The 12041-nt window shown below is 41.4% G+C and overlaps 1 protein-coding gene across 2 annotated transcripts in view; it reads left to right on the plus strand.

Annotated features, from left to right (window-relative positions):
• The window catches only part of LOC306884610 (anaphase-promoting complex subunit 1-like), a 59455-nt gene extending 58021 nt beyond the window's left edge, over window positions 1–1434 (plus strand). For both annotated transcript variants that reach the window (XM_079440619.1, XM_079440620.1), the window contains exon 48: window positions 1028–1434. In XM_079440619.1, the coding sequence (XP_079296745.1) occupies window positions 1028–1140 (113 nt within the window). In that variant the 3' untranslated portion in view covers window positions 1141–1434. The remainder of the gene's footprint in view (window positions 1–1027) is intronic.
• The last annotated feature ends 10607 nt before the right edge of the window (window positions 1435–12041 follow it).

Below are 12041 nucleotides of genomic sequence, written 5' to 3' on the forward strand. Positions count from 1 at the left end.
TCAACTCTGAATCATTGAAACGAGTCGTTTTAAAAACGAATCCCAAGCCGTTTTATGTTGACGTCATCATGAAATATTAGCATATTGCCCACCCACTTGTTGGTCTTTTCACATTGGTCTGAATGAAAATGCAAATTCGTTCTTGGCCACTAGGTGACGCTTTTGGAGCGGTAAAAATAACGGTTTCTCCTGTAACGTTGTACACAAAGCAGCACTGAGCTCACAAACGCTGGTTTATCAGGCATTACAGGCGAGATGAAATGGAAATGAGATCAATCACCGCAGATTAGCACCATGCAAAGGAGGGGTTTGGAAAAATGAATCGTTAAACGAATAGTTTGGGAGTCATTGAGCAAATAAAAATAAATGCATATTATAAGACAATGAAAGTGTTGACCTTGCATGCATGTCAATCTGTTGTTGGGGACTCCCAAAACCAAAATATGAACCTTTCATAATCCATAATAGGGGCACTTTAATAAAAGTATAGCGCAGCTACTAATTATATATATAAAAAAATAGATTTTTACCGATTCAAATATGTTAAAAATGATGAATCGTGATACAAATTCCAACCTGTATCCAATGTACACTATTTTTAAATCGATGCATCGCATCATTAACTTTTATACCGATGCACTGAAGCAACTCGGTCGATCTTACCATCCCTAATTCTTCTAAATGCTGCTCCCAGAAATCCCGACAGCGTCCCTAAAAGTTATCTAAAAGCTAAAATGTTACCTAAAAGTACGCTTCTTTTTAGCCCCTATGTGAAGGATAAAAAAATAACTTGAAAATCTGGGCCTTCGTGCTTTGTTTGGAGTACAGCCCCTCCACAGAAGAAATAGTCATATTTTTCGGCACGACATGAGCAAGAATAAATAATGAAAAAAATTTAACTTTTAGTTCAGTTATTCATTGAAGCACTGGATATCTGATCAATATGCTCTGAAATGTTGCACTCATCCATAGTCAGCCTTTCTTGAACTTTATCTCCTAACATAATCGTTCGGATCTCTCTGTACAGGATGTTCCTGTTTTCCAGAGCTGCTGCTCAAGAGCAGTCAGTTGGGCGTTCCTGTACGTGCCCTGCTGCGTCTGAGTCCTCTGCTCCTTCAGAAACATGATTCTGGAGTTTAACCCACCAATTCCTGGAGGTCAACAACCTTCTCCTTATCCAGGTACCGCAGGGTCATGGTTGCCTTGTCCTTACAGGCCATAGGAACTCACTGCAAGATTTATTGTGTGGACATTATCACATGATTGTGTCTTTGAAGCGCTGGAGAAACAGGTTTGCTCACCTCTGTTTTGACCTGTAAATAGTTTGTAACTATATTTGTATCTATGAAAATTCAGTCAATAAATATGACTTGAGGAAATGGTTTTCATAAAGTATGCCTGGCTTGTATTAAATAAAAAATACTTGTTCTGGTCTGGTTTTGTCAGTTTTGCAGGGGATTTTTAAATTTTTTTTTGGCCAAGGCAAACATTATTATTAAGGGGCTTTCACACATGCAACATCTACTCAGCTGCTGGATCCAACACTGGCAGTCTTCATATCATGTGACTGCTCATTTTTTTTTTTTTTAATAATAATTGGTTATTTATTTTTATAACTTTTTTTTTTTTTTAGAATATTGGTTACTTTACTTATTGATTATTATAGCCTTATTATTTTCACCTGGCGGAACCTATGTACTCCTATAGAGGGATCCCAAGTCATATCTAGAGCTTCGAGTCTTTCGGGAATTGGGCCAGTAAACAACCACCCAGTGCACATGGTGTCATCCTGTCTGATGGCAGGTTTTGCATGGGCATCCACCGTTCACATTTCCATCAGGAAATGTAAAAATCTTGTTTGCATGTTCTTTTCTTCCACATGGCTCTTCTGTCTTTCCCCTTTTTTACTGTGGCTCAGCAAAACAAGCATCACACAAGCATTCCTGTATAAATGAAAACCACCCCACTGCCAGGAACACATCACCACACACCCTCTCACATTCCACACTATTTGAATAGCCACGTTGCTGTTTAAAATAGCTCGGGCTGTACTGTGCTTTGAATACTGCTTTCAGTTACTGTGGAACTATTTTACTGAACTAAACCACACTGAAGTGAAAGTTCTGCTGAAACTGTTGCTGTTTAAAAAAATGTGAAGTGATAGAAACTTCATGTGAAGTCAGAAGACTTGTGTAGAAACCATAAGGATATGAGACCCTTTTTGGTTCACATTTTTGAAGGGTAATACAACCAGTGATTTCATTTTCTATTAATGGGTTTCTTCAGAAAAATGGAGAAATGGAAGCTGAAAGCACAAATGGAGAAAACTGACCTCTTTTCATACAGTATAATAGTTTCAAGGGCTACCAAGATCTAAAAAGGCCTGAAAAAAGCACCATTATATTAGTCCTCATGACTTGTGCGTTTCCAAGTGTTCTGAAGTCATGTGATGTTTTGTTAAAATTATTAATGTTTCACTGAAAATCTTCCCCTTCACTGACATTTAATTTATGCTTGCATTAATTTCTGTAAGGTTTGACGTCAAGCAGCATTAGTTTTCATGTAGTTAGGTTAGAAGTTAGTTGTATTATTTGACATTTGTTAAAAATATACTCATCCTCAGGCCATTCAAGAAGTAGATGAGTTTGTTTCTTCATGGAAACGTATCTTTACATTACTTGCGCACCCTCTGTAGTGAATGGGTGCCGTCAGAATGACTTTCCAAAGAGCTGATAAAAACATCACAATAATCCACAAGCAATTCACACGATACCAGTCTAAACTTTTAGTTGCTCCAAAAAGGCATCTTGTCTGAATCAGGAGAGAAATATGCACAGATCAAGCGCCATTTACAAGCAGAAATGGTTCAAAACTGTCCTAAAGAAATATGCTGGTGGATTTTGATGTGAGAGACAACAAGGCATGGACTTCTTCATGAATTATGGGCTTGTATTTTGGCCAGAAACAACAGTTTAAAGATGGACTAGTGTGGATTATAGTGATGTTTTTATCATGTTTGGACTCTCATTCTGACGGCACCCATTCACTGCAGATGATCCATTGGTGAGCAAGTGATGTAAATTCATCTACATCTTGAATGGCCTAAATTTTTATTTTTGGCTGAACTATTCCTTTAATAGTTTAGTGAATGTCTTAACAAATGTTCCATACAGTCTCTCGTTATTTCGTCTGCATGCATAATGTTAAAATGATCCAACTGTAGTTGACTAGCCAATGGAGTGCATTTTATGACAGGTCACCAAGCCACATTGTTCACTGGGCCCAATGCATCATGGAATTATTAAAAAGATTGTTTTATCCAGGCAACTGAAGTTACTTTTGTCCAGGAGTTAACTGGGACTCTCACACTCAAACATGAATATAACTTGCCAAGTTGGAGTATGTAAAAGCGTGAATGAGATTTGAGAGCTGCAACAAAGGGGGAAGTTACTTAAATCTTCATTGGACGGGCAGCTCTACCGTAACCTCAGTACCACTCCGTGGTTATATTAACACCACTCCAGATAAGAATCCGTTATATTTTTCTTTTTTTTTTCTTTCCTCTTTCCTCGCTTGTTCTTCCATTTACCTCTAACTATTTATGTCAATTCGCTAATTTAATATGATATCATAACAAACACGATACCGTCAGTCTCCGCAGCGTTTAAATGTTGTTGCAATGTTTTTGTTTCTTTCAAGTTTTTACTTGCATCCCTCTCTGCTTGCTTCTTTGTATATCTTTCTTACTTCTAACTCCTTTCACTGCACCGATCACCTGCTTTACTACACATACACACACACAACACCCTATATCACACATCTGCACGGCACGACCATGTACATATACATTCAGCGTCAACGCAACCACTCCGACCTTACAGCGCACACAGACATGAAGGACATACTCGCATACAAGCGCGTACGCCCGCTCATATCTTATTCATTTGAGCATCACACGCAGCGAACAGCATTAGCTACACACACACATCTATGGGCGCACTGAGGTTTGTCACATGGAATGTGAATGGAGCTGGCTCCAGAGAAAAGAGGTTAAAAATATTTGGCCAGCTTAAAAAACTACAGGCAGACGTTGTTTTATTACAAGAGACTCATAGATCTGCCACAGCTACAGATCAACTTAAAACAACTGAGTTTCCTAATGTGTTCTCAGCCTGCTATAACTCTAGGCAAAGGGGGGTAGCAATTTTAATACATAAAAATGTTAATTTCACAGTACTCAACACAGTTATAGATCCAGAAGGTAGATTTCTAATCATTAAATTATCTATATTTGACAAAAAGTTATGTATTGTTAGTATATATGGTCCAAATGTTGATGACCCCTCTTTTTTTCACGGTTTTTTTACCGCACTCTCTGAACACCTAGATTGTGCATTTGTTCTTGGGGGAGACCTCAACTTTGGACTAAATAAAGAAATGGACAGGCTGAGTACAGCTGGAACTCAGCGCAATTGGGAATCCACAAATATAGTTAAACAGTACATGAGCGACTATGGACTTTGCGATGCATGGCGTTCTTTTCACCCCAACCGTAGGGAATATACTTTCTTCTCACATGTCCATCACTCTTACTCTCGTCTGGATTATTTCCTAGTCAGCAGCTCTCTGCTGAGTGACATTTCAGACACAGAGATAAACCCTATAGCTGTCAGCGACCATGCTGCTGTTTCTTTAACTCTAGTAAATAAGAAGGCCACTCCACCAAGTAATAACTGGAGATTCAATACATCATTGCTTAAAGACGATGATTTTATTAAATATTTTAAAGAAGAGTGGGCTTTATATTTAGACTATAATGACCTGCCTGGAACATCAGCATCTGTTCTCTGGGAAGCAGGCAAAGCTGTGATGAGAGGTAGAATAATCTCATTCTCATCGCATAAAAAGAAAAGAGAAAATAAATATATTCAGGAATTAGAAGAAACTATAAAAACTTTAGAAGAAGCCTACGTATCCTCCCAGGAACAGGAAATGCTGAAAAAAATACGTAAAGCAAAACTAGAATTAAATGAAATTATTAATAAAAAAACCCAATTCTTAGCACAAAGACTTCGCTGGCAAGAATTTGAATATGGTAACAAATCAGGTCAATTCCTAGCGAACCAGTTAAAAATAAATAAAGAAAAAACAACTATATGTGCTGTTAAAGATTTAACTGGGGATACAGTATATGACCCTGAAAGAATAAACAACACTTTCAGGGACTTTTACAAATCTTTATATTCTCCACAGATAAACCCATCTAAAGACGAAATTGACCAATTTCTTGACAATATAACTCTTCCGAAATTATCAGAAAATCAAGCGATGACATTGGATTCTCCACTGACATCAGATGAACTTCAGGAAGCCTTGAACAGTATGCCCAATAAAAAGGCTCCAGGTCCAGATGGCTTTCCAGCAGAATTCTATAAAGAATTCTGGGTAATTCTGTCACCAACATTCTACAGAATGTTGCAGGAAACCAAGGAAAATGGTAGACTTCCACCAAATATGAATTCTGCCAACATTAGTCTCTTGCTAAAACCAGGCAAAGACCCTGTATTGCCTACCAGCTATCGTCCAATATCCCTTATTAATGTGGACACTAAAATAATCTGCAAAGCTATCTCAAAAAGAATAGAGAAGATAACCCCTCTCATAATTCATTCCGACCAAACTGGTTTCATAAAAGGGAGGCACTCCTCAACAAATACACATAGGTTACTTAACTTGATAGACTATTCATGCAATAGAAACCTTCAAATTACAATATTGTCTCTAGATGCAGAAAAAGCTTTTGATAGGGTTAACTGGAATTTTCTATTTGCAACTTTACACAAATTTGGTTTTGGAAACTCTTTCATAAACTGGTTAAAAATATTATATAACTCTCCAACAGCATGTGTCAGGACAAATGGCCAAACATCCTCTAGCTTCTATCTTAAGAGGGGCACCAGGCAGGGATGCCCCCTCTCCCCCTCACTGTTTGCAGTTTTTATTGAACCACTAGCAGCAGCAATTAGACAGGCTACAGTGATTAAAGGCATTAAATGCAAGAATGTAGAACATAAAGTTAGTCTTTACGCAGATGATGTGTTACTTTTTCTTCAGCATTCACAAACCACTCTCTCTGAGGTAATTACATTAATAAACTCTTTCTCAAGAGTCTCAGATTATTCAATAAACTGGTTAAAATCAACAGTTCTTCCAATTAATTGTTCCTTTCCTTCCAGAATTCCTCCACTCCACTGCAATCTGGAAATATTAAATATTTAGGTATTAATGTTTCTCCTAGGCTGACAGATTTGATTAAATTAAACCACATCCCACTTTTAAAGACGGTAGAAGATGATCTAACCAGATGGAAGTCTCTATCCATATCACTCATGGGAAGAGTCGCCTCAATAAAAATGATGGTTTTGCCAAGAATTAATTATTTATTTGCAATGATCCCGAGCAAACCATCACCTGACTGGTTTAGATCTCTGGACTCCTCCATCTCTAAATTCCTTTGGAAAGGTAAACCCCCGCGTATTAGCTTAAAAACGCTACAAAAGACCAAGGATAAAGGAGGACTAGATCTACCTAACTTTCACCACTATTTCTTAGCCAACAGGCTTCAACACATTTCAGGGTGGTTAAAACACACCCTCTTAGATGAGCCTTGGCTAGATGTAGAACAGGCATTATGCAATAATATAGAGATTTCGGATCTGCCATTCATTAGCTTGATCATCAAACGACACGTATGCTTCAAAAGCATCAGTATCAGCTCTTCTCTGACAGCATGGTGGGAGTTTCTAAAAATGACTGAGTCTTCACTAATCCCATGCAAACGTACCCCCATCTGGAACAATCCTGACATATTACTAAACAATAATATGATGAACCTCACAGATTGGAGTTGTAAAGGTATTAAATACCTGGAACATATATTAGAAGGGACAGACTTTATTCCCTTTGACAAATTAGTTAAACAATATGGGATTAACAAAAACAGATTTTTAGAATATCAACAAATTAAATCTATTGTAAAAGGGAAATTTAAATCTAATCATATCAAATTACAAATACCACCAAGTGTGGCAGATTTTCTTAATCTCAAAACCCCCAAATTAATGTCTAAAATATACAGGACACTTTCCAAAATAGATGAATCAGTATCACTTCCTATTGCAAAATGGGAGGCAGATCTAGCAGTAAACTGGGACCATAATTTCTGGTCTCAGATATGTTTAAAAACCTTTGAACTGATTAGAAATCCTGGTTTACAATTAATACAATACAAAATCCTGCATAGAGTGCACTACACAGGTCATCGGATGTTCAGGATGGGTCTTACAGCTTCTAACAACTGCTCACACTGTCAAGGCAATACACCTGACAATTACATCCACGCTCTATGGTTCTGTCCACCTGTTCAGAGGTACTGGTACAGGATTTGTGAAGATTTATCAAAGTGTCTTAAATGCTCTATTCCAGCCTCTCCTTCAGTCTGCTTGTTGGGCGACCTAGATGGTGTCACTACAGAAGGTAACACAATCCACATGGCTTTCACTGCCCTATGCATTGCTAAGAAGACTGTCCTCATGAACTGGAAAAATAAAAATAATCTTAATATCAACCAATATAGAAATTATTTGTGGGATTATATTAGTCTTGACACAGCTTCTGCTGCCACATTAGATCAATCTCTCTGGACTCCTTTGATCAGCTCCATCACCTAGTGTGAGTGGGGGTCCTGATTCTGTCCGGCTGTGGTTTTTGCTGTTGGGGTGGCCATATGGGCTTGGGGCATCTGGGAGTTCCCTGGGGGTGGGTTTCTTGGGGGGTTCGGCGCTGGGGCTGCGATCTTGGCCTGGATGGGGTATTGGTGACTCTTGGGTGCTGTTTTTCTGGCGGCTGCATGCGGCGCTACTGGGGATGCCTGTGCCGGCGGACGTAGGTTGCCGGCCTTGCGGCTGCACTATTCCAGGGTTGGTCCGGGGGGGGCTTGGGGTTCTGGGGGCGCTCTGCCTCCCGGTTGGGGTTACGGCTGGGCCTGGGGGGCTTGGGTCCTGGTTGGTGTGCCGCCGGGAGCATGGGTTGGTGCATGCGCTTGGGCCCGGCCCTGGTGTGGGGGTCTTCGATGCATCGGTGCCTCCGCGGGGGGGATCCAATAGAGGCAGGGAAAACGGGCCTAACCTGGGTGTCTTATTGTCTTATGTAGTCTGGGAGTTGAATGAGTGATGGGGTGGGGTAGTTTTTCCTCTGCTGTGGGGTCTGGTGGGCCGCCCCGGGCTGCCATGGGCCCTGGTCTGGATGGGCCTGGGCCCCCCGCCCTGGGCAGATTTGGGGTAACGGGGGTGCCTATGGGGGTCAGCGGGGGAGCTTGCTCCGAAGGGGGGGGTATTTTGCCCCCTCTGATGCTTTCCTCCCCATCCCTAAGGCTTCACTTCTCCCGCTCCATCACACCAACACATAGGTAGGGTTTTGAGGTGCGGGTGTGTCGCTGGGATGCGGGGGAGGTGGTACTCCTCTGTCTCCTCGTGGCCACCTGCATCTCAATCACACATTACAGCTTAGACATTCTCATTACTTACTGTCACATGACACATACATATAGGGCCTTGGGGGTGGGCACACTGAATGGCATCCGGAGGGCGGTCTGTTCATTCAGCCTTCCCTCTGGTGCCAGTGCCCACTTCTCAATTTTAAGTTGCACATAGACATTGAGGGCTCTAGGGAGGGGACGAGCTGACACAAGCTTGTGGAGGGTGCCCCTCCCCTGTTTTAAAGCACCCCTGTTTTAAAGCACCTTAGAACAACACACACCAACACTACATTTGAGCGGGTGAGGTGAAGCATGGGGTCTCTTTTTTTTTTTTTTTTATCTCACACCCCTGTTCTCTGTTCTCTGTCCAGGGCCGGGGGCTGCGAGGATGAGCTGGCCGCCCGGTCGGGGTCTGGGCTGGTGGTCTTCTCTGCTGCTGCGGGGACCGGGGTGGTCTTCCTGTCCCCACGCCAGAGCGAAGGGGGTTCAGCTCCGGGATCGGGCGCTGATTACCCCTCTGGGGGTGGTGGTGCCTGGATCTAGGAGTATAGAGTGCATATAGGGAGTGTGAGTGTGGGTACCATGTCCATTTTTGTGTGTCTACATGTGGGGCGAGGGTGAGAATATTCGTTGCGTGCATGAGGGTGGGAACGTATGCTTGTGTATATGTGTGCTTGTTCGTCTACGTCTATGTGTCAGGTCGGGCCTTAGACTCCACCTCACTCATCATCTCAGTCGACCCCCACCCCACCACCATGCCCTGCCGGTGGAGGATGCCGCCGGTGCATTGGTGGTTTCTCGCGCCGGGGCAGGATGCTCGGGTGAGCGCTGGCCCACTCTCGGCGGTCGCTTGGCGGGGCCTGGCCCTACTGGCCTTGCTGGGCCCCGGTTGGGGGGTGGGGGGCCCTTGGATCTCCGGGCCCAGGGCTCGGTCTGCCCTGGTGTGGTCGGCTGCCGGCGGAGCCTGCGGGCTTGCCGCCACGGCACCCTGGGGTGTCTACACTGTGGCTGTCGGATGTCCCACCTTCGGGCTCTCCTCTGCCCTTTTCTGGGTGGGGGCCGCAGTTGTCCCTGCGGTGGTTCCCCTGGGGGTCCCGTGCCCTGGGGGGCCTCCGGATGTTTGGGGCCTGGGTCTCTTCCATGCCTGCTTCATGCCTTGCGGGATGGGGCTGTTGTTCCCCACACACACACTATTAAACATTTACATGGAGGAACCTTATGAACACAAGCGCGCTCACACACACGGGTGTACACTCAAGCATTCACATTGGTGTAAAAACGGGTGCTCACAGACACACATTGTTCTGATCTGCTGTTGCTTCAGAACTTATTTTGTAATATTAGTTATGCGTGTTGCTCAATAACATTTAACATTTAGAATTTATTGTGATTCATACAGATGTTGGTTGTTGCTGCAGTTTCTCTGATGTTGTGTCTTCTGTTGTGTCTTCTGTTGTTTTCTCTTTTTGTCAGCAGGTATCGAAGCAAATTGTCTGTTTTTTTTTTTTGTCTTGTTTTTTCCTCTCTCTCTCTATCCCCCATTCTCTTTTTTTTCCTCTCTCTCTCTCCCCCTTCTCTGTTGACTTTATCCACAATTTTTTTTTTTGTTTTTTTTTTGTTTTGTTTTCTAATTCCTTTTTTTTTTTTTTTTTTTTTTATTATTATTTTTATTATTATCATTATAATTATAATTATTATTTTTTTATTATTATTATTATTATTATTATTATTATTATTTTTTTTTTTTTTTTTTCTCTCTCTTGTTTTCTCTGTCCCCTGGTCTTGTCGGTCATAGTATGGTTAAATAAAAGGGTATATAAAATTTAATTAATTAATTAATAAAAAAAAATAATATAAAAAAAAAAAAAAAAAAGGCTGTGAATGATGATAGCATAACTACACATACGTACTGTCATGTGTTATCTGTGTTACTGACAGGCCATAAAAAAAAAAAAAAAAAAAAGGAAAAAAAAAAAAAAAAAAAAATCTTCATTGTGAACTTTCTGTGCCATTATTGGCAACAAAAAGTAAGGGTTTCAAACACTCTCCCCGTCTACCAAACTCACACCATCGGTTGAGCCAATGCTGCTGCGTCGGACCAATCAAACACAAATATTGGAAATCCATTTGGTGGCACAGATTACACACTGCAGCTTTAAATTCCCATTCGTCAGTGTGGAGTGCACCGCTTGGACTTAAAGCATATTCAGAGTTTCATACCCTCTCTTTGCTTCTCTATAGTACTTCCTGTGTGGTTGGGAGTATTGTAAAGGGTGACTGGGCATCAGCATGCCAGTGACTTGTTCAGGAAACCCATGCTATGTGATTCTGCCAATGCTCTTTGATCAGATAAACTTGTGTATGTGTGTGGTGAGTGTTTGAATGCTTAATTTCTGCTCCGTTCCCTCTGGAATTACTTAAACGAGCTCAGTTAGAGTTAAACGTCGTCCCAGAAGGCTGTGCAAGCTTTGGGAGGCCACGTATAAAGTCTAGATGAAGGAAATCTGCCCTGAAATAACTGCTGCTCACGTGTCTGGACATTCCTGAACAGTGACGCCTGTGATTACTGAACCTTCAATCATGAGAGCTGTACCGAATCTGGAGAACAACAGACATTTGAAGCTTGAGAAGATTTAGTTTGTATGAAAGATTTGTATAAAGAGTTTTTATATTGTGTCCCTGTTTTTGACTGTCACTCTATTCATGTGCATTTCAGGACGGAAGGCAAACTTTGAGACCAGATGTGTGATGATGTGAAAATGATGTTGTGTAACCTTGTGGCAGAAGGGCTTTGAGAATGTTTTTGTGCTTCGAAAACAGCTTGACGTTCAACATATTTGTATCTGTGTGTGCAGCATTTTTGGCAAGCCCTTGCTGACACAGTGAAGCGCACTGTGTTTGAACGTGATCGGATATCCCCCTGGTCTGGAGCCCCACGTCTATATTTGGCATGATTAGTCATGTCAGAATGAAGGGAAGCTTTAGGACTTCCCTTTGTTCTGCTGTGACGTCACAATACAATACACAAGCCAATTCTCAAATAACTGCTATGATGACTTTTGTTCGACCCACTTAAAAGATAGAAGTACTTGCGTTGTCCAATCTATACAGACTGTGTCTGTTCCCCGAATAGCGAGGTCAAAATATAAATTTAATACAGGATCTAGAAAAAATCTGATCGTGATTAAACCAGAAAAATAAAAATAAATGAACAACCACAATTTTTAAAGCTTGGGCTCCTAAATATTAGATCACTCGCACCCAAAGCAGTTATTGTAAATGAAATGATCACAGATAATAATTTTGATGTACTCTGCCTGACTGAAACCTGGCTTAAACCAAATTAATATTTTGGTCTAAATGAGTCTACTCCACCAAGCTACTGTTATTAACATGAGCCCCGTCAGACTGGTCGTGGTGGCGGTGTGGCAACAATATATAGTGATATTCTCAATGTTACTCAGAAAACAGGATACAGGAGGTTTAACTCATTTGAAATACTTCT

This window comes from Barbus barbus (genome assembly GCF_936440315.1).
Source record: "Barbus barbus genome assembly, chromosome: 18".
NCBI lineage: Eukaryota > Metazoa > Chordata > Actinopteri > Cypriniformes > Cyprinidae > Barbus > Barbus barbus.